The sequence below is a fragment of the Xylocopa sonorina genome, chromosome 1 (assembly GCF_050948175.1).
Source record: "Xylocopa sonorina isolate GNS202 chromosome 1, iyXylSono1_principal, whole genome shotgun sequence".
In the NCBI taxonomy this organism is placed as follows: Eukaryota; Metazoa; Arthropoda; class Insecta; order Hymenoptera; family Apidae; genus Xylocopa; species Xylocopa sonorina.
In genome coordinates this window covers 4,137,094-4,160,714 of record NC_135193.1, presented here as the reverse complement: position 1 = coordinate 4,160,714, position 23,621 = coordinate 4,137,094, and the positions used below count along the sequence as shown (strand labels likewise).

Below are 23,621 nucleotides of genomic sequence, written 5' to 3'. Positions count from 1 at the left end.
CTCGACGACTTAATAAAGACGGGGAAAAATGAGGCTCCGCGGCGAAGGAATGAATATTCATTCGAAATAGCAAATATGCAAGTTCACTATTTTTATCTGTTTTACGCGCGTCCTCTTTGTCAGGCGAAACATTTTATTAACACGGTTGACATTTACGAACTTCTTTGATAGCGATGGGTGGTCTCCAGCTTTTAAGCGTCCGCCTGAAGAGCAGCGCGGGATTCAGAGAAACACGACGAAGAGGCGCGAACATGTTTATGGCCGGGGGAATTTCGTTGAAAAGCTGCATTAATGCCTGCGCGATAATTGGAAGTTTAACGTGTAAGATGGTATCGCGACGTTTCCCTTCATTCCATCATTTCTTTTTTCCCCTCTTTTTTTCGGCTACGATATAAAGCAAGGAAAGCCTTTTCGATGCAATGCCGATATCGCCGCCTGCGCACACACTCTTTACCGTCTAGACCTTCTTCAACGGCATTTCCATGGCTTCCTGATACCACGGGCTTCCCGGTGAATACCCTATTTACCCCATACGACTCCCGTTTACCCTAAAATACGCGAATCTAACTCGTATTACGTGTACGCTCGCCTTTTTCCCGATACCCTCGTGGAACGAACATTTCGTTCACGAATATTTCCTATCGAAACCTGCTCCACGGATCCCGCCATTTCTCCGTTTTCTATTACCAGGATTTCCCCAAATTCTTCCCCATTCGTAAAAGAAAAAAAAAAAAAAATTTCACGATCCCCTTGATACCAAGAATGCCAATTACAGCGAATACAGCGTCACGAGTCTTCCACGATAATCTCTCATCGAACTCTGAACGGAAACAGAAATCCCGTCGACGAAGGGGTAATCGAAAGTCCCGGGTCGAGTGCTCGCCCGAAACCAAGCCCCTCGAAACAACAAAAACCCTCCAACTCCGGCAAACTTCGCGTCCTCGCCAAAAAAGAAATCCGACGCGTGTAAATAAGAGAGCGAGCAGGGGTCCCAGCCTCCGGTTCCGAGCAACCTGTCGTTTGTCTTCGCGTACGGGTCGCTCGCGCGTGCTCCGCCCCGGTCCACACCGGCCCGACACGTTCGAGGAGGAACGTTTTCATCGAAGCGAGCCTAGAAGCGTTCGAGCCAACCAACGAGGAAGGGAACAACTGCTCTCGTGCACGGCTCTTCCCCCGGTGTCGCCGTTGGCGACAAATCATCCCCGTCCGTGGCCGGATCGTAAGTTCGCGCGGAGGAGGCTTCGAGCGACTCGCGTTGGCTTCGACGCGCCATTCTTCTCGATAATCGGGCCCGTTCGTTCTCGCGGCGCGCTCCCGCCGATTTCGCCGACTCGGCGGCTTCGAGGCCCGCGTAATCGCCCTCCCGCGAGATTTATCGCGGTTCCCGGGTGGCGCGCGCGCGACCCGCGGAATGTCTTTGATGCCCCGGACTGTATCAAAGTGGCAGCCGAGCAGCGAGTTCGAGCTCACTTAATGGGCTATGAGTTATGGCCTCTCGCTGCGCTGGATGTGTACGCCCCCTCTCTTTTCGCCCTTCTTACTATTTACCTTGCCCCGTTTCTGATACCTCTGTCTCTCGCTCCTACGTTCGCCGCCAGTTCGCTGCCACTCCGCTCTATTTTATCCCTGTCCGTTCTCTTCTCCCACGCAGAGGACGAGGAGGAGGACCAGGCTCGTTCGTTTCTTCTTCGGGGACACGGCCGCTTTTATACTGGGCGCACCGTCAAAGCGACGCTTAAAATTCTGACGCTTCACAGAGATGGTAGCTTACCACTTTATTGCGAATACTTTCGTCGCCGCTCGCGCGTATGGGCTGCTTCATAGGGCGCGGGCATAATTTCGCTCCGTGGATTCAGCGCAGAAAAAGAGGAGAACCAGTTCGTACAAACACGTGTCCGATATTACCTTAGCTCGCAGTCGCGTGTCCTTCACCGTTCCCTTTTTTCATATTCTCTCAATTTATATAATTTAGCGTTGGAAATTTCGCCACGTGTCGTTCGCGCTCGCTGACAACCGTCTTCCCTGTCAGATTTATCGCGGCTCGCAGCGTGCACTGTCGAGCAGGCTGGAAACACCGCTGCATCGAATCCAGATTAGCGACACGCGTGAATCTCGTGCTTGTTTTCGTTCTAGATTTTCACGTATCGCCGTATGCATCAGCTTCGCGTCACCAAGTAGAAGAGGTATACTAGTATTATTACAATTATGCGCCCGTAATTATGCTAAGTATTTGTTTGCGCGCGTCGTCGATCGACAAACGATCCATTCATCGAACGTCTCGATCGGTGAATCGTCGTACGACGTTTAAAGATGACTGTAGCTCAGGAACAAGGTCACGCGAGTCTTTTTCTTGTCTTTTTCTTTTCTTGCAACGGACCTGCTACCGCAGTTATGCCCATGCATTATGGAGTACCCTGTACGACCCTGGACCCGCGAATTCGTTCGGCCCAGCCTACTCCTTCCACTGCCCTCGTACGCATTTCGCGACGTTCGAGGCGCGCCGTCGGCTTCTTTGCGCCCTTTCGGGGCGGCGCTGTTCCAAAGTAATCTTTGCCGAAGAGAGGGCCGTGTGTTGCCTCAGCGACTCCTCGTTTTTTATTGTCGAAATTGAGTTTCAAAGTGACTAAGCGAGGAGGAACAAGAGAGGTTCGTGTTTCTCGCTCGCGTCAAAGGAAGAACGGGGGGAAGTTCCGATTCGAAAGGGCTGGCGAGGTGTGTCGTGCACACGTCGAATAAACCTGTGCGAGCTACTTTTACTTTCAAGCGAGCGAACGACGAAAAGAAAACAGACAACATTATCAGAGAAATCGAGTTTCGTCTACGACGATCGTGCGCAACCCTTTGCTCGCGATACTATCGTCTCTCGCAGTGAAAAAAGATACAATAATGATCGTCGACTTAGCCTTCGCAACGAATTGAATGCGAGATTTTTCTCTCGCGAACCATCGAATCGCTGCCAGAATTCCTCTGGCCGCGCGCTCGTCATTTTCGCGGCAATCACAGGGACGTTGCGCGAGGGTAAGGGAAGACGAGGGTGCTCTTTAATGCCGTAGACGAAAGGTATGTGCGAATACAATTATTAGCCGGCTCTCGAAGAGTGGCTTCCCCCGTTCTATAGCGTGCTCGCGCCGGTGCCAGCTCATCTTTAATTCATGCCATCCGGTGGCTCGGCACGATCGATAAATTATAATTTCACCCCGTATCGGCCCCCCGACCCGGGGTGACGGTTATCCGTCAGCCACCGACAGGATCACGTATTTATACGATTTCCTTTCCCGCGCGACGATGTAACATTTCCGATTATACCGTCGAGCTCTCTTTGCTCATCGTCTTATCAGCGAACCCTTATCGAAACGTCTCCGCGTATAACGAGACACAGCGACGCGATTCGTTCTAATCGTTGAAAACGTCAGTGATCCGAGTGTCTCGCTAGAATTAATAGTACATTCTCCTAATTCGTGGGCGGTCATTTGAAATGCGCGCATAATTTGTGGAACGACTCGAGAAAGAGGGCGGCAAAAGATTCGACGAGAAGTGTACGGTCTCTAACCGGAAAGATATCAATTACCCTACTTAAACAACCCGACGTCGTTTCCCCGTGTACACACTCGGTATTCATAGCCTGAAAATCAAGTTACGCGCGGGAAAACCACCGTGGAGACCCCGGAGAAGGAAAAGTATCCCATATTTCCCTGCAATCTACACTGACCCCGGTTCCCTGGAAATGATTCAGCGTTCTCGTTTTCCCGGATGACGCGTTAAAAAAAGCTTTCCTTTCCGCGGAAAGGAAGGGCCTGGAACGGAGTGGCGAGGGGAGCGTGGGACGGCGCAGAAGGAGAGAAAAAAGGTGGAGGCGAGGAAATGGAGGGCCGGTAATCTCAGAGTAAATATTTACCCTTGCAGGCTGAGGCAAGAGAGCCACGGAGGTGCTTGGTGCCCGAAGCAGCAGATCACGACGGAGCCGCGCGAGTGGCTGGAAATCGATCTTCACACGGTCCACATGATCACCGCCACCGGCACCCAGGGTCGCTTCGGGAACGGCCAGGGTGTCGAATACTCGGAGGCGTACATGCTGGAGTATTGGAGGCCGAAACTTGGCAAATGGGTCCGTTACAGGGACGTCCGTGGCGAGGAGGTGAGTAACTCGGACACCCCGAGATTCTCTTATCGAACATCTTAAATATACGCCCGTTAGGTCCTATGCATTCGGCCTTTCGCGTTTACACACTCCCGTTCAAAGTGTTAGGACACTTACATTTGATCGTGGTAAAACCGCTTGAAACAAGTAACCATGTCAATGAATGAATCTCGCTAAATCTTCTCTGTTCTGTTCTGCAGCCTATTAGAGAACATGTCTGCACAGTAATTCAGTAAGTATCTCAACAGTAACACATTACAAAATAGTTGTTATGAAAGCTAGACGATCGGTTTCGGGAGAGTCGTAAACGTTCCTTGCCTTCTTTCGCTGCGATCCTCGACATTTAAATATCTCGAACGCAATGTTCTGCAACATTTAAACAGTGTACGCTAGAAACACGCTAAACGTAGGCGCATTCGCGGTAAATGCTATTTTAACGATAACGACTCGAAGAGAACGACAACTGTCCTAATACTTTTCAACGGGGGTGTACTTCTCACACTGCTAAACCTCTGACGCTACCAAAACAGGTTGTCTTAAAGCCGTCGTTACCTTTTAAGACGCCCAGATTACGTCTGACCAAGACGCCTAACCGCTTACGCGCGAGACAAGCGCTCGTTGACGATCCGGAAATCGTGCCGCTTCAAAAGCGCCGCGATAATTGACCGGCTCACGAGCTTCGAAAGGTGTGGATGGCACTTTTTGTTAGCGAAGCAATAAGTAGCTTTCTCGTTACGTCGAGCAAGAGGAGAGCCCGGGTGGGCGGAGGGCGAAACGAAAGCGCCTCTATCGAGGCTGAGACAAGAAAGAGGAGGAAGTATAATAAACTGTCGCCGGTTGTCGGACGTCGGGAATTATGCGGTTTGTTGCGTTTCCGGGTGAGCCGCTCGATCGACGAAGCGAATTGACGTTGAGCTAGGCGATGTTTACGGTGGAACGTTTATTGGCTGAAAGGGAACAGAGGAGCCGAGTTGCGCCAGGAAGCAATACATCGTTCGGGGAGGAACTGTCGCGGTGGGACCGTTTGCTGTTTCTGAAAGCACGATCTCGTTGAACGATACGAAAAGCCGCGCGCTTCGGAGAACCTGACGAGATGGTTGCGAGAGAAGAATCGCCGTGAAAGAATATTTATAGATACGTTCATCCCCTCGCGACACTTACCTCGTTATTACTTAAAAAAAAAAAAATGTCAGACAACCAACTGTCGTCGCTAGATTATACCGCTACGATGCGTGTCAATTCTTTTCGTTCGATTAAGTAACGAAGTGAGATGATACTGAACGACGTTGAAAAAAATGAAAATCCGCGATACTCGGTTGAACGGTGTACCCGGTAGCGCTCGTGGAAAGAACGACACGTAAGGAAGTGAGCGCGAGAGGTCAGTCGGCGATCAATACCGGGTGTTTGGCATTCGCGGCCATGGGAGCCGCGCACGGTGTGCGCGGATAGGCGCATAATTCAATTGAATTAACCGGTCGCAACAATTCAGCGTTCGCGGGCCAGATCCGCGCGAGAATCGCGGCGGTTAAATTTAGTCGGGGCGCGCGATACCAGGGGCGAAACGGGCGCGGAACCGTGGATTATTGGGAATGATTTGTGGCGGTTGTCCGCGCGGGCCAACAGAGTGCACCAGGCCCTCGGTAACTAAACCGTGACGTTAACAAGACGTAAATCTCGGCCGCAATATGCTGCTCGCCTCAAAAGTGGCCCGCGGCTCCGCGCACCGATGGCAATTTACTAGAATAGATCGGTAACCGTGAACCTACGACTTTAATTAGCAACGGCCAACAATGGAGGGACAGCCTCGTTCATTTATTACCGCGGTGGGAACGCGTGTCTCGTACCGCGTCGCCCGTTTCAGAGTCCCGCGGTTCCGCGAGAACCGAGAGCGTCGCGGTGACGTCGACGAATGAACTGTCCTCTGGCGCGACCGCGAGGAATTTCGACCGCTGACGCGCGGCGTCATAAGTTTCCGTTGCGGTACAAATGCGCGCGGTGCGTTCGCCAGACGCTTCGCATTTTTACGCGGCGTCTCGTTTAGAACGAAATTCCCGTTAGGAAACGTTAACAGCAAAAGGATTCGAACCATTCGCGAGGGTTGTAAGATCGTAAGGGGAACGGCGTTCGATGCTGATACGAGTAGCTTGAACTTAGTGACATCGTTTACGAAAGGAAGAACTGGGTGAGACCGCGCGAAGAAACTTCCTCCACTTCGCGATATTTGTTTTGAAGAGCGACGAACGGTACAACGATACAAGTAATTTCGTTCTGTCGAGAATAACATTAGTTTCGAGTATCGCGTGTTTCTATTATACTCAGCGACGAGGAGGCGATCCGCTGTGATTCTTGGGGACAGGAAACGCGCGACGGGCTAGCGGGGGTGGAAGAAAGTTAAAATACAAGGAGAAGAAAAAAGGAAAATTGCAAACGAACGAGGGATAAAGGAGAAAGGAGAGAAGGAGGTGAACGTCCAGTCGACGAGGTGGATTTCCTTGGAAGTTAGTATTATACGTAGAGAGAGTGGTTCGAGCTTATTTGTATAGGAGGGTGGATCAATAAAACGAGGGAAGGGAAAGTCGTCGCGTGCTTGGCTCGCGGGTCAGACGATTTCGACTCACCTACATAGGCGTACCTGGCTGAATAGCCGAGGTCGTTCGAATCTACTCCGACGCGCATCGCACGAAGGTCGAACCCGACGAAATTTAACCACCCTTAGTCGACCCATCGCGACTCCATTTACATGCCGCTACGAAATAGCCTTCGGCTCGGGAATATTTCTTTCCGAAAAGAACTTTCTGCCATGCACTTTCCTCTTGTTGCGGAGCGTTGGGAAAGATGGTGAAAGCGCTCGTGCGAGACTTCTTTCCTTTTCAAACTTTTTCCTTTCGGCTATAAAATAACGATAGACGCTGCTGTAGAAACAGATTTCGCCTGCATTAAAGAATATCGTAATTTTTCTTCGAAACGAAATTAGATTCCGAATGTGAAGGCTTAAAACGATTGCGATGTCTTAGATTAGTCTTCATTCTATACGCATACACACGTGCGCGCGCGTGACCGTTTACACGTTCGAATCGACGTTTAAAGAATGATTCCCTGGAAAGGAAAATTAACGAGAACACGACTTTTCGCCCACTCTGTGCCACGATTCCTCTGATTACTCGGGTCTCGGTACCACCGTAGAAATCACGAAATTTACGTCCTCGAAGATTAGTTATAAATTACGGTCGCCGGATCTCCCACTGATTCTCGCTTTCGTTTAATCTCGCCCATAAAGCAGGTTAATTAAGTGCGCCCGAAAACGAGACGGTCGCGGGCCAGAAAACCGGTTGAAAAAAAGTGAAAGGAAATCGAGATCCCCTTGCACCGATGCCGGACGATCCTCGTGGAAGCCTGCTGAGTGGAAAAAGGTCGCTCGCTCTTGTGACATTCGTTGGAGCGTGCCTCCTTAAGAGTACTCCATATAAATTATAGCGCTCTATAAATTATTAGAACAGTTTTGGCATTGTACAAAAAATATATAATCAAATAACTCCCGACGCAAGAACCTTTCGAATATCAACATTTGTTTTCGTACTTCAATCGAATACCACGAATACACTTGCCACAGATACCATATTGCTTTAAACGCTTTAATTAAGCAGATGCTATTTAATTCGTCAAATGTTGCAAATTTTCAGGCAGTTTCTGCGAACCACTGTGCATACTGATTCGAAACGAAACGGGCCACCCAACGAATCACCGAGGGGGAGCGCTCTGGCGGTTAGCACGGGGATAAATCTGCAGAAATTTCGTGTCTCTTTCGTCCTGCTGCGCGAGCCTGTTCCCCGCTTAATTACACAACGACACTCGGCTTATCCGACGAATAATCTCTCGTAACAGCTCCGACCGGGCCAGACAACGTCGGTGGTACAACGTGGCATGCGGTTGTCAACGGCCCTCGACCACTTTGCCGTCCGTCCGGAATGAAACGCGCGAAAGAGCTAGAAAAGAGAAAAAAGAGACAGAGAAAAAATGAGAAAAAAGTCGCGGGAAGCGTCTAATATTTTTCAACGACCGTATTTGGCGCGACAGAGATAGCCGGGTGGGCATAAATTGTCTCGTTGATCCCTCACGCAGACCTCTCTCGCCGTCTAGCCGACCTAATCGTTCCTGCATTATGATGCCGCGTGGTTTCGTTTGAAATTTCCTGCGGAATCTCGCGCGTCGATTTAGTGGCCGCAATAGATCACGATTAGCCGAACGATGTTTATGCTAATTCATATATTTTTTTGCGAGCGAAACGAAAAAACATGGAACCGAAACGGCAATTTATCTCGCGGAGAAACATCTCCGTAGACTTCGGTTGGGTAGGTCGCGTGGGAATTAGAGAGTCGAGAGGGATGGAGTATGATTCTCAAAGACGGAGTTCCGAAAAATTGATGACGAAGAACGAGTACTTTTTTGATGAGTCACACGGTTCGCTGTATGTATCTCAACGAGCTGAAGCATTATCTTGATTAAGGATTAATAGGATTAGAGGTCTGCATATTGGAAGCGTTTGTATATTGAAAATTATTGATGCGGGCTTTATAAACAGAACAAAGGAAGTATCATACACCGTCGAGTTCCTCTCCTCCTCTATAATTATATTAACCCTTGTGCACTGTTGCTGGGACAGTTTGCTTGTGACGAAAACTATCCATCCTTATCAAGGTACTCCATACGCGTGGACAATTTCAAGCCAAATTCATTGATCGAACATTTACCAAAATTTCATTCGAGTCGATGGAATTTTTCTCCTACATTTTGTATTATTCCAGCCACAGTGACGGAAAAACTAGTCCCTTTGGCGCCTCGCTCGATGACATTTCATCGTAACACTCGTCGAAACGATACATAAGGATAAGCCCCGCAGAAATAATCTCGATATACACTCGGTTCGAGTTTCGCGACGGACGAAATCGCGTTCAAGTACGTCCACGGAAGCCCATATCGTTAGACACGAAGCAGACGACGCTCTCGAAAGTCTCGAAAGGTCGTTGGACCTGTTTCGCGAGGATGTGACGCGGCAGGAAAATTCGTGGGGCCAACACACCTCGGACCACCCGTCGCGTATATCCGTCTAATTAAACCGTCAGACAGCTTATTCGTCACGATCTTCCCCGACGACACAGGAGCATCAACGCCGGCTTCTGTTCGGTGGCAGGCCACCGTGGACGATTCCGGATCAAGAGGCGCGGAAACATTAACATAAAATGGGCGTTGGTGGCGCGCCACGCCCTGCCACAGCCTTCTTTGACTCGCGGTTGGAATTTGTCCTCGACGAGAAGTGCGACCGAGCACATTTGGGCCCAAAAAGATTTCACTATTTCACTTTTTCTATCATTTTTTCTCAAAGGGCTACTGTGTCTAAAACAGAGGACGTTGACGTCTAAGGTATCTGATGTACATTGTCTTGGTCTTCTAATTATCATTTCTTATCAATAGGTGTTTCCATTTTACTTGGAATGAGAATAATGAAAATCAGTAGAACCAGCCATGTTTGTCACATTTCGCGAGAAGATCGTTCAGCGGTCGGCACGGAAAAGCCTTTGACTGAAGTCGCGAGACGTTCCGCGGCGGAACGCGCGTGGGCGCGCAGATAAATATCGAGATTACTTATTTTTCTTGGTGGACGAGTCGGCGGCTCGTAAATGCCGTCGTATTTTCGCCCTCGCGCCTTTCGTCTCCGCTCTGCGACGATCATACGCGACACGGCCGACGTTTTCTCGGAATAAGCTGAAAATTTGTGGCGCCCCTTTCGCGGATCGTCAGGCTCGATTAAAAGCAGCTGCGAGCAGCCTCTTTGATTGCGTTCGATCTGTTCGTGATGGAAATTTATTGCCAGTATCGGATCGTTTGACGAGCAGCGAGTTACTTTTAACTTTCACGCTCGCATTAAACCACCCCTACTAACTTTTGATGCTCGTCAAAATCGTTTGAAACTATTTGCACGTATTTCGTGGCGGCATTCGATTGGGTCGTGGATCTCATAAATATCTTGGTAATTTTTTTCATTAACCCGTGCAACGGGTGCAAGCATTGTAAATCGATTTATCGTGTAATTCAACTATAATTCTCCGTAATTAATTTCTTACTTCTATCAAATGAAACTCCAGTATTCTTAGCGACAACAAAAGACATCGATAATCTCCTCGATCTCCATCGAACTTGGCAGTAAGCACGTTGAACATCCTGAATTGACAATTTTCACGACAATTCGAAGCACGTTCGCTCATAAAGTTCCATCTGATTCCACTTCGAATGCGCAATTTCAACGACACGCAACAGAATCGTCCCGTTACAGAAATTTCAACGTCCAAATCGTCGGCGATTTTTTGTCCGCCCGGACGAATCAGACTTCTTTCAGAGGCCGTTCCGTTCACGGGCGCGTATTTCGACCTCTTAACGAGCACGGCCGCGCTCTCATTAAGCCGCTGTAACGAAGTCGAAGCGAAACGCTGTCCACGGCGCGACGCCAGCCGGAATTCCACGCGTGTCCGCTGATTGTATTTCGTTTCGATGCGCCAAACATCAGCTAGAAAGTCGCGGCGGGAATAACGAGCGCGAATAAAATGGTGTCAGCCACCGGGTCTCCCAATTACCGGACCGCCACGCCACGAAACGTGCCGGTCCGCATGGCCGCCGATCATCTTTTAATCGGGTTTCCTTCGTCACGATCCTGGCTCCGCTTGGGAATTGGAAACGTACACTCGTCGCGGAACAAAAAGAGACGGAGCTGGGAAAATTAACAAGAGCACCGTTGAGAGAAGAGTAGTAGTTACTCCGTAACGATCGAGCCATTTGCTTCTTGAAATATCTCAGTTGTGGATCTAGCATTACATCGATCCTTTGATTAAGGGAATTGGAGGATTAGAGAATTACCAATTTAAAGATCGAACCGCCGAACGACTGGGAATATTTGAAACTTTTGGCAGGAAAATTTTCACAGGGACTGCTGAAATTTTCATGAATCGCGATGAAGCTCGAAGTGTAACAGTCTTCAAACACCATCGTCGACTTTTCGCAAACATTTGAATAAGCGACTGGGGAATTGCGAGCGAAAATAGGAGGAGCGCCGGTAGAAATATCGGAAGCGTTCGTGGTTGGTACGATTCCTCGTTTCACGCGCGTTCCCAGATGAACAACGCGCGTTCTATTCCGCCGTTGAAGCAAGAAGCTCGGAACCGGCGTGTATCGCGGACGGTGGATCGAGAGTTTCTCGTGCAACGTCGTCGTGGATCGTCCCTTTGGAACAATGGATCTTTTATTTTCGATCGAGCGAGCCTGGCTAACGCCACTCGATTCCGACCGGTGCAGGATTCTCGCGTACGCTCGATCTCGACAGGTGTACGCGCGCGCTATTCGAATATCCGTTATCGATACGATCGCCGATAGTTTATGGTATTTTAACGATACGAACCGAGAACTGAATCGTAATTAAATCGAGTTTCCGTGGATTCCCGAAGATTCTATCCGGCGAATGAATTATTCAGGGGGGACGGCCACGAACGAGTTTACGTCAGGCGTTGGTAAAGGTCCTCCTTTCCGATACGAACGTTTCCAAGTTTCCACGAGGTATAAGGCGCGCGTAATTAAGTATCTGACAATTTGAATAAATGATTCGGGTTCTCTATAATTAACGAGGTTCGCGACTGAGATTGGAGGATAAACGTATTTGACAAGTTTCTGATTTAAGATTAACACCGTTAAAACTGATATCATACCACTTCGACGTCTCAATTACTTTCGAAATATACCAAAAACCCAATGTCCCCGTAATATCGAAAAAGAATTCTAATCAGTTACTCGACAAGTTGAAATCATCCTTATATATCCGTTCTAACCTAACCTAACTCGATAAGCCAATTAACGACACACCTCGAGAGAAGGTGTAAATAAAATCGACTAGCGTCTATCATCGAACAAGTATCGCTAAAGATATCCCGTGAATTGTTTGTCACAGGTGATCAAAGGGAACACGAACACCTACCTGGAATCGAAGCACGAGCTCGAGCCGCCGATGTGGGCGAGCAAAGTCCGCTTCTGGCCGTACAGCTACCATCGCCGCACCGTTTGCATGCGGGTCGAGCTGTACGGTTGCCCGTGGAACGACGGGATCGTCTCGTACTCGATGCCACAGGGCGACAAACGCGGCAACTGGGAGTTCTTCGACGCGACCTACGACGGTTACTGGGACGGGCAGCTTCTACGTGGCCTGGGACAGTTGACGGACGGCAAGATCGGGCCTGATAACTTCAAGATGGGTTATTACGATTACGACCGGGGTCAGGGATGGGTCGGCTGGAGGAACGACACCAGGTCCGGTCATCCGCTCGAGATCAAGTTCGAGTTCGACCATGTCAGGGAGTTCTCCGCGGTGCACATTTTCTGCAACAATCAGTTCACCAAGGATGTCCAGGTAATTCTTACGAAATATTACACGATTCTCTACTATAGTTACTTATTCTTCCCTAGAACTGTATTTATGCAACAGAGATATCTTTTATTTTTCACAATGTTACGTAAATTGAATTACAAAGTGTGGCGAGTTGCAATTTAGAGTACACGAGAGATCGCGTATATCTTGCATTTTAGTTGTACGTATGATATGTTAAAGCGAGATAAAGCAGTGTCTGGTTTTAATTGACCATTTATTAACCGAATGGAAAAGTTTCGCGTGTAACCGTGTCCGGGGTTGATGCAGCGTCGTGATTTCGATGGTAGAGCAAGAGGAAGGAGAGACAGCAGGGAAGTGCGATACGAGAAACCAGAGCCTTCCCCAACGTTTGCGGGTCGTGATCTCCGTATCCCCACGAACGAACCCTCGGGCAGATTTTTGGCCCGGAGAACAGTCACGTACTTACGTTCTACAACATGCAGACCGAGGAGTCACGCTCCCCGTTGTCTGCCAGCTTGCACCGGTAGCACCTTCGTCCCGTAATATTTCCCATCTCGTTATACCATCAAACAGCCCGTAATAAATTCGTTCGCGATCTTATTTTGAAAAAAGAATAAATCATACCAAGAGAAAGAGAATAGGAGTACTAGCTTGCCTCGATCTGTGTACTTATGTACTGGCGTCATCGATTCGACATCTAATTTTCATCGATAATTCGATGGGACAGCGATAGTTACGCGAAATTGTATATAAAAATGATGTTAATAGATGAACTTGTAACGTTCGTGGTCTCGCAGCGTTCTAAAGGTATAAATTTTAATATTTTGATTCGCTCCCGTTATCGATACGCCCGTCCGACAATGGAATTTCCGCCGTAATCTCGTTATCGGGGATCTCTTTGAACGCAAGCCCGGCCGCGTTATTTTCAAATTTCCTCTACGACCGTTCACCGAATATCCGCGAGAACGTGTGAAAAAAAGGGAGAGAGAGAGAGAGAGAAAAGGAGGGCGGGCAGACACGAGCACGACAGGGAGGAAATTGGAAGGGCCCGCGGCGGTGAGTCGCCAACGTGAGTAGAACTACGATACAGAAGGGAAAGGAACGGTGGAAAGAGTGGAGGGAAAAAGAGGAGGAGGAGGAGGATAGAAAGTAGACGTTGAAAGGAGGAAAAAGGTACGGGCTAGACAGAGCAGATAACAGAAAGAGGAATAGCGCGCAGAAAAGGGGGTGGAAAAAGAGGACGGAGATAAAGCGGGAAAAAGGCCGTGGCAGACAATCGCGGCGAGATACGCGGCAAGACCCCGCGGTCGCCTTTAATCCGCGAGCTGAAAGAGAGAAACGAAGAAAAGGGGGAAAGAATAGAGAGGTAGAAATACAGAGGGGGTGGGGGTGGTAAGATGGCGTGCACCGTGAAATCCAGTTTTCGCGTTCGAGTCAAGGTCGGACGTAGGATGGGTAACGAGGCGCAACAACGGTTGGCCCCTGGCTTTGGCCGGGGCGGATGAAAGCAGAAAGAGGAAACGAGCCACGGCTCGAAGGCGCGCGCGACTTTACACGGGGTGGCAACTACGGGGTGGCTGTGGCCGCCGCGCTGAATTTCACCAGCACCCCGCTCGGTTGTTGCTGCCGCTCTGACGCCGGTCGCGCTGCCCGTTTCTGCGAAAATTTTCCGGTCCCCCGTGCATCCGGCCACGAATTTCTATATAATAGCCCCGCCCCGGTATCAAGATTTATTTCAATGGAGCCCCTCATTACCCTGGCCAGACCTCTGTTCCATAATCGAGCAGCCGAGGGGCCACGAAACAACAAACAAGCAGGGGAGAACGGATGAAGGCTTTCGTGGATGCGTTCAATGGCGCCTAGGATACGTCCTTCCTTCGACTGCTTTCTTTTTTGATACTTTGTTTAGAATTTTCTTGCAATCTAAATTGATCCCCACGCCACGACGGACTATGATGCGATGCTGGCGTTAATCATTTTTCGAATACATCTGAATCAGAGTGGAAGCCAACAGAAATATATCTTTAAACTTGCAAAAGAAGAAAAGAAATCGGTAGACTGACCGATCTCAGGGATCGCGAAGTCGGAAGTCGAAAGTTTCTCCCCTGGCGACGTCTCTCGATGCGCTAACCTGTACGAGAGCGGGCCTCGAAACATTCTCCTTACCCGATATCAAGATTTATTTGAATAGAGCGCCTCATTACCCGGCTCGAGGCTCGATTGTGTGCTCGCGACCGGGCAAGATGGTGCCTCGGAAAACGAGAGAGGTGGCGGAGGCAAGCAAGGGCAGCTGGAAGCCCCGTTGCATCGCGTCGAAGGGGGAAAGCCTTCTTGGCGGCGGTGAAGGAAGGACAGAGTTCGCGGAAGACAGGAAGGGAACGTCGAGAAGCAAGAGAAACGGTCTACTCGCGGACTACGGGGGAATAACGGCGAAGGTTGCGGAGGAAGTTGGGTGGGCTGCTGTTCTTTCTCTCTCGTACGCACAATGCCAGCGAGCAACGAGCCGCGGAGCAGATACGCCACGTATTCAAATACAATACCGACAGTCTGGCAAGTCGGCAGTCTATAGCTCGAGGTATGAGGGCTAGCAAAGGGGTGAGAGATGGTAGCAACCGCCCCTAAACGTCCCCTTCTATTAACAAGCGCCCGCTCGCGCGGATAGGACACGTCTTCTGAAAGACAGCACTTCAAAGCATCGCCAGTTTCGCGCTTCTCCTCTCTTTCTCTCTCTCTCTCTCTCTCCCTCTTACCTCCGTATTCGTATTCCTCGACTACCGTACTCTCCTGACGCCCTACGGTAGTTGTGCATGGTTTCGTGGCCGCCGCGTTCGTCTTCTTCGGCTTCCTCATACTCCCTTGCCTAGGCCGTCGTCGACGTTGTCGGCGGCGGCGTGCTACCAGCGAGCCGAGTTCCCTTGAAAATCCACACGCATCGTCGTTGCGTTCGTCTTCGGGGCTAAGAGAGTTAGATAATCTAAGCTTTGTAATCTCCGTTTCCAGCTCCCTTGCGCTCTTCTCCCATTCTATTCACCCTGTCCTCCTTCCGTCATCACGCATATCCCGCACTCTGGTCTTCTTTCCTCCTTCTCGAACGGTGCGCCTCCCTGCCACGGCTTTCGTACTCTTAGCTTCCGGCTGGCATTCTCCAGGCACGAGTATCTTACGCTCTCCCGAAACGGAATTAACATTCTACGCGTCTCCGGCTGCCGTGGTAGCGCAGCCGTGGCGCGTTCATAATTATCGAAGTCGTCGATGTCAACCCGAACGTTGCCTCTATAAGGTCGCTCGTTATATCCCTAATAAATGGCCCTGTGTGTATTTGTGGAGGTGGAATCGCGGGATGTATTAATATCCAGCCTGTCGCTTGCCGGGACGTTGCTTGCAGCCTCCGTTCTCAAGAGCTTCGAGACCTCGCTCGACTTAAGATGCTGATTTATACATATAATTAATGTTGAATATTAGCCACTACATCATGTTTAGTGTACACAATGAGAAGCCTCGTTTTACTGGCTGCAGTAACCTTTGCCCCGACTGTTTTATATATTTTCTCTACGATTCGCTTTACGATCCTCGTTCAACGTGCTTTTAATGAAATATGAAACCAGTTTTGCGGAATTTTTCTTTTTTTGTCACCGAATAGAAAATGCGTTTATTATTCTACTTGTGAAGTAGAATTCACTGTTGGTCTGGAAATGATTAACATAAGAAATTGAAGAATACTAGAGCCGTGAAAGAAATGTTTTTTTCTTTTTATTCCCACAACAGGTGTTTTCCGAGGCCAGCATAATGTTCAGCGTCGGTGGCAGATACTACACCGGTGACCCAATCGTCTATTCGTACATGGAAGACAGGATCTTCGAGCACTCGAGAAACATCTCGATCAAGCTGCACCATAGGATCGGCAAATTCGTCAAGCTAAGATTCGGCTTCGCCTCGAGGTGGATCATGATCAGCGAGATCACCTTCGACTCTGGTAATTGCTAAATTTCTATTCATTCCGATTGCTTCTCACTTTCGCGTATAAAAATATTTGAAAATCACAAAGGAAGCGTTACTTTTCTGCTACAGATATCGCTCACGGGAACTTCACCCCCGAATCACCACCCACAACCGAAGCCCCGAGAATAAGGGATCGAATCTCAGCCCGTGACAACCCTCTCCAAGCGGAAGTTCCAGTGGTGAAGCAAGACGATCCGACCTACATGGCCGTGATCATAGGCGTTTTAACCGCGGTGATCCTTCTGCTCGCTGTCGCGATCTTCCTGATCGTCACGCGACACAGGCAACGGAAGAACTTCTCCAGCCCCCTCGGCACCAAAAGCGCGATTCCGTCGAGCAACCACCAACACCTATCGCCAGAATCCGCGTACGGTACCACGGAGAAGGACCCTTCGCTGATGACGTACAGAGTCGAGGAACTCGATGATCGTTACGCCGGAACCAAGCTGACGACGTTGCCACGCGATCTGAACGACCGTCTGTTGGGCGACGTCAGGCTGGACGAGTACCAGGAACCCTTCCACGAGAGCAAGTACCGGGAACCGCCTCACGCCGCTTATTACGGATATAGTACCGTCGTTATAGACAACAAGGACCTTCACGACAACGTCGAACAGTCTGGTAAGTGCGATCGATGTCCGGCACCGCCTTGACACTTGTTGGGATCCTTGTCCACCATTGCTCACCGCGTACTTTTGGTGGTTTAACGAATATTCGGTCGTAAACGGATTTTGTACACTTTTCAATGTTTAAATTGATCGATTGTCCATTTAAATACTTCTTGCGCTTTTGATTTTATTAATTCTTACACTCGCGAATTTCAAAATTTAACAATTCTAATTTTTCAATTTTGATATTTTACAATGTAATAATTTTCGTGTTTCAGATTGTTTAAATGTTACCTTTCTATGCAATTACAGATGCCACCTATGATTACGCAGTACCAATGCCTGTGCCTAGCGTAAGCAGCGATCAGGACAGCGTTTTCTCCAAGTCTTCATCAAGGGGTAGCGCGAAGGTAAGCGAATATTTAAACTATTTAAACTTTCAGACACTTCACACCCATTGACACATCATTATCACTCTTCTCTACTTATTTCCCATCAACAATAACGGATACTTTCACGAAATCGGTATTATCTCGGTCAAAATGTCGCAATTAAGCACACCCTTCTTTATACGAGAAATAAATGATTTCTTGCCACGAGTAAAACATTGCCGCTAACTTCGTCGAACGCGTGGAATCATCTCCTTTAAAACGCCGTTCGTTTCATCTCGATACGACGTTCCGTTCCTGAGAAATCGTCGTTTGAAGTCGATCGTAATTTCCTTTGGCTTACTATTCGCGTCCTTCTCTACGCGTCCGGACCTTTCGCTCGCTCCGTCTTCACTGACCTATCCCAAGCGCTGCACCTGCACGCTGGTCAATGACAGCACGTGGTCGCCACGCATTTTTATCTAGTAGTACGCGCGTAGTACGCGCTTCCAGGAAAAAAAGTGGGTCAACCGCGGTTCAATGAACGTCACACGTCATTCATTAATTTTGGGGCCGTCTTGCGCGGCAAACTTTCAAGTCCTGTATCTCGGGAACCAGTTGAGATATCGAGATGAAACAAAAACCATTTTAAAGCTTGTTACTTCCCCTATTACATAAGTGCATTCGCTATGAGAATTTCCTTCGTCTTCGATTTGCATTTCAAGCTTGAAGTTAACCTTTTATCGTTACGTATCTAAATACAGTAGAGATACTGTATTATATGAAACCATTTTCTTTTTTAATATCACAAAATGGAAGCTCATAAAATTGCTCGAATGCTAATTAATTATAGTTCCATTATCCTTTTTCCAAGAGAATCATCGACGCGCAATTATTTTCAGCGGTTTAATTGTATTTGTTGTCGTTGCTGCGTCAGGCATGCTTGCAGAGCTTCTTCCCACCGCCCCCGCCACCAATGAGCGCGCCACCCCCAAGAGGCTCCAGTAATCTGACGTACTCGAACCCGCCAAGCCCGGAACCAGTCTGCGAGCGCGAGCGCAGAGGAAGCAAGCGCCGCGAACACTCGTTGCACAGATACCAGTAAGGACGGGCTGCATCCCGCGGAAATTCACGCGGCACGCCGCTGGATCGAAGGTACGACAGACTTTCGTACTTCTCGTTGAGAGATCGAGCGGTTGATCCGAGTCTTCAGCATCCGCGCGTCCATCGCAGATCATTTTATCTAACCTACTCACCCGATCTCGTATCCATACTTTGATACTCTTCAAATGTCGTCAGTTGTCAATTTTCCATCGTTCCTCTTGCTCCCACTCGATGCGCGTCATTTCGCGACGTACTGTAAAAAAAAGAGAAAAATAAAAAAAACAATCGATCTTGCGCACTGGCGAGAAAGCGAACGGAGAACATCGACAACGGATGCTGAAGGTTTGTCGAGAACTCGAGCGCAGCTAGCGTCGAAACGAAATAGAAGAAGAGGACGTGGAAGAGAAGGCGACACGAGGGTGATCGATTCGAGCGTCGCGAGGCTACGCGGAAACTTTAGCTCGCGGTTAGCGCTCGCTCGTTCGAACGGCCCAATTAGAACGGAGACCAAGACCAGCGGAATCGATCGTGTGCGCTCCAAGCGGCGCACATCTCGACCGCGGTCTCGATCCCATCGAAATCTTTCTCGACGAGCACTGCCATTCGCGCACTTTCCGAGCATACAATATACCGTAGAGTAGACCGTATACCTCGAGCGGTACGCGCTCGAGAGGACTTAACCTACTTGCGGCGGTTGGGCAGGCGAGAGACACGCGTAACCGGAGTTGTAACTACGATTCGCATATCAGTTGAACGGCAAGCGCGTTGCCGTGGCTCTGCCCTGGTAAATCCAGCCCGTCTGTTCGTCGAGTGCCGTCGCGGTCCTTGAAATCGACGCGTCCACCTGCCAGTGAAACGGCGCGTCCCCGCGATCTCTATTTTTCAGCCAGTTTTCTACCGAGCAACAGGGTGTGCACGACCACGAACCAACAGCGAGCTATTATTCGATACGTCGTACGCGATTCACCGGACTATATTATAGATTATCAATCGAGGGTGAGATGCTTCGATTTCACGGATCGACGACACGTTGCGCGGGGCATCGCGAAATCTGCTTGCACGCTGTCGTTTCTCTGGAACTTCCAACGAACTCGCGTTCAAGAGATTCCTTTTTTTCCCCCCCGCAAAGGTAAACTTCTCCGTGGCGTGCGCGATAAAGTTATTCGACGAACTCCCTGCTCCTTAAATTCCGAACGAGAGAGTCTGGAAGTTCTAGACCGGAGGCAGAAGAAAGAGAAAGAAAGCAGAGGCTCGAGAGTGGAGGAGGGAAAGGCATTTTCGTTTCTGCCGTGTACGCGTCGGTTAGGTACGTTTTCCTCCTCGCTGCCAACGTGAAAAGCGCGAATTCTGATTCGCGGTGGCGCGTTTCGGTGTAAGGAGCAGCAGGCCGCGACGGGACGGATTTCCAGGAGGAGTCGCGCGTTTAATGGTTTCGTCGCGCATGTGCAAGCGGATCGAGCTCGCTATCGATCCCTGGCTAGATGAACGATAAAAGGGCAGAATTAGAAAAGGGTCGTGTGTACGTCTCAGATTCGTATCGCGACGCGTGAATAAATTTCATTTTTGAGAGCAATCGCACGGACGTTTCGTCTCTTCCTCGACTGTTTCAACATACCGAGACTGACGCTGACACATTCTATCATTCTCTACCGTTCTGAAACGCGGACGAGAAATCTATTCATCTGTCATTCGTTACATTTAGTAGTGCCCTTTTTTTGTATCATCGGTTCAAGCTGTATCGCAATTTCTGTTCCGATCGCGTGATTAAAAGAACGTCGGGTATCGTGGCACGAACGAGGACGAGGACGAAAGGAAGGAGAGACGCGTGGTGATCGACGCGATGGCGTCGAACGAGAAACGGTAGCTGCGGAGAGCTGGTCGGGAGATTTGCGAGAAAATGAGAACGTTAGCGAGCTTCGATCCCGTCTCACACAAGACTGACGTCAAATAAATAATTGAGTACATCTCGACTGTGCTGTAATACGTGCAGGGGCACGTGTTACGCGCGCGCACGCACGTAATTTCGTCGTGTTATTTATTATCGCAGCCATATAGCGCCCCGTAAACGAATCTTTTAATTTATATACACGTATCATACGTACGTGCGTATATATGTATGCGATATATGTTCGAGAAAAGGATGAAACAGAATATAAATATATATATATTATAAATAAATAAATAGATATATAAATACGACAAAAGTAATGCGTAATTATCGTGCGACAGCGGATTTTAAGCGTATAATAACGATATATATATATATACTATATATAAGCCCAACTTTATTTCTCTATCACTACCAACATCGCCTTCATGCAACGAGGAAAAAAATCGAGGGATATTAACCGACGTAAAGAATCGACAATACAGGGATGAGACAACAATAATTAAATACATTGTGTATGTACGTAAAATGCGAACGCGATGAAACGAGACGCAAGGAATAATGGTAAATAGATAGACGTGTTTTTACGCCATGGGAGAAACCGACCACATTGTGATATATTAAAAAGAAACTAATAATAAATAAATGGTTAGGCGAGAGGAACGAAGGCACGGCCGCAAAGGCGATCGATGGATAGACACACGAGTCGACGAGTTACGCTCGTTCGTGCGAGCTTTAGTGAGATAGCCCTTCGTTCCAGTAATCCTCTTTTTTTCTTCTCTTTGTTATCGATCTCTTTCTCTCTATCTGTACGGACAGCTTGCAAACAATATTTTCAAATTTTCTATCCTCGTATCAAGCGCAGAGATTCGACGAAAAGCTCTCTCACTGGAGACGCGTACTCTCGTTCCTTGGCGAACAGGCGGGAAACACACGCGCAGCATCTGACAACGATCGGGAACTTATCTATGTATATTTAGTGTTTAATCGTCGATATCGTCACCACCGTAGAATGTTAAAAAAAGTAAACCGTAAAGAGTGACAGCTTCGAGTGCTTCGAGTGTAAATATAACCGTTAGGGACCTCGTGACACGTACGTACACAGACACACACGCACATATACACACGTACACGAATACTCTCTAACCTATACCACACACCTTTCAAGCGCCTTAAGTTGGGGGGCACCGAGCAAATAACTTTTGCAATAATAACCGTCGTTTTCTGCTCTTTCTTTCTACCGTTGTTGTCTTTCTCCTTCCGTTTTATGGCGACGACGAGGCGAGAAGAAATCGCCAAGTGGAACCGCGTCGTACGACTGACAACAGAGGAGAAGCAGTAGAACGCGACACGCGGTTACATCGATGTTCTTTCTCATCGTCGATTCCGGATGAAACGCGACGATCGAGGAGCCTCGATACCCGTTTGCGTTTCGAGGCTCCCGCTTCGATCACCGTGGACTTCACGTTCAGCTTCCGCGCTTCCGTTGAGAGCCTTACGCGAGGCCGTGAAACCGATAGAAAGGAGAACGGTGAGATTCTTATACATGTGTGTGTATATATATATATATATAGGTATATATCGCGCGCAGCTATTTTTCACCGAACTTCTGCAATAACCCCCGAGCACCGAGCATTGAGTACCTTGAACTTCCTGCACTTCCAGTACCTAAGCAGAGTCCGCTCCTGGCAATAATCGTCAATTTATCTTGAGGCGTGACGCGGAGACGGTGAAAAGGGGACGACGTTGAAAAGCGCGCGGACTATACGCTCCAAGGAGGAATTATAATAAATCGATAACCAACCTGGGGTGTGAGAGAATCGAAAATTGTTTCAGAGGGAGATTTGGTAATGGAAAACGAAGAAGTAGAAGAAGAATAAGAAGAAGAAGAGGGGAAAGGAGAAGGAGAAATAATAAAAATTGATGGGTGGGAAGAGATCGTAAGAGTGTAGAAGTAAAGGGGAGGAAAGGGTGTCGTTAAAGTTGGTGTGCACTCTTTGTCTCTCCTCTTGGTTACGAGGAGGTAGATAAAGATGACGGAGGACGGTAGTTTCGTGCCTGCTCGCAGCGTACTTCTTAGGATACTTTATGGTTCCTTTGTGCAGCGGAGCTGCATGCCTGCCGACATGTCAATGACAACGGTGCGCCGAGTGTGCACCGAGATCGTGGCGATATCGCACGCCCGTTCTAAATCGTCGCTGCAACTCCACTCTCCCTCTCTCTCTCTCTATCTGTCTCTTTTTCCCTCTCAAGCTGCACCGGTTCCAGAGGCCTTATTCGCGCCCCTTTTATTAAATTTTACACTCGCCGCCACACGGGGATTCGTTTTATCTTCACGGATGGGACGTGTACGCCATCGTTTTACTGTTCGGAAGCGATAGTCGTACAAATAGTATAAACGAAGCGTGAGTTAGGAAGGTTCCCTGCACGGAAGTCACCTGTTCATCGGTGATCATTTATCCCTCGACTGTTCCGATACAATTACTACCGATCGCTAAAAACATGCCTGCTTCCACCATTATCACTGCCAACGATTTCCACCGAAACCCAATAGAACGACAAATCTCATCATCAAAGAACATACCGACAGTTCCATCTGAAAGGATCCTCTCCAACGAACCGCGTGTATCGTTTCGCGTAAACCTCACGCAGGAAGCTCCGCGATTCCACGATTCCTGGGTAGACGCGTCGGTACCAGTTCGTCTCCGCGATTACCATACCGCCTTCCGGCCCGCGGGACCTCTGTTTCCTGTGGCGCGGCCGTTACGAGCCAGTATCATTTTTTATTCCCTTCGCGAGTCGTCGACGCGACGTACTCGCGTACACGGTCCGGCGATATCGTTCGAGATACGAGCGCGATCGGTTCCGCATGGCCGCGTGGTAGATACGCGCGATACAGAGGGCGATACGCGCGAGGGGGCGAACCGGGTGGAACCGCCGCGCATAAATCAGCCGCTACAACCCTTTTTCGATCGCGGACGCGGGAGAAACGCGGGAGAATCGCGGGAAGAAGCCCCGATAGTGACGGCGACGGGTAGGAGGCAGAACTGGCCCATCTTTTATTCGACGACGTACAAGTGCGCGGTTCTCGCGA

At 49.0% G+C, this 23,621-nt stretch overlaps 1 protein-coding gene across 1 annotated transcript in view; it reads left to right on the top strand.

Moving 5' to 3' along the window:
- LOC143424417 (discoidin domain-containing receptor 2) overlaps positions 1–18,840 on the top strand; it is a 108,148-nt gene extending 89,308 nt beyond the window's left edge. The window contains exons 4-9 of the mRNA XM_076896470.1: positions 3,904–4,135; positions 12,126–12,581; positions 16,326–16,533; positions 16,629–17,180; positions 17,480–17,577; positions 18,473–18,840. Of these exons, the coding sequence (XP_076752585.1) occupies positions 3,904–4,135; positions 12,126–12,581; positions 16,326–16,533; positions 16,629–17,180; positions 17,480–17,577; positions 18,473–18,640 (1,714 nt within the window). The 3' untranslated portion in view covers positions 18,641–18,840. The remainder of the gene's footprint in view (positions 1–3,903; positions 4,136–12,125; positions 12,582–16,325; positions 16,534–16,628; positions 17,181–17,479; positions 17,578–18,472) is intronic.
- The last annotated feature ends 4,781 nt before the right edge of the window (positions 18,841–23,621 follow it).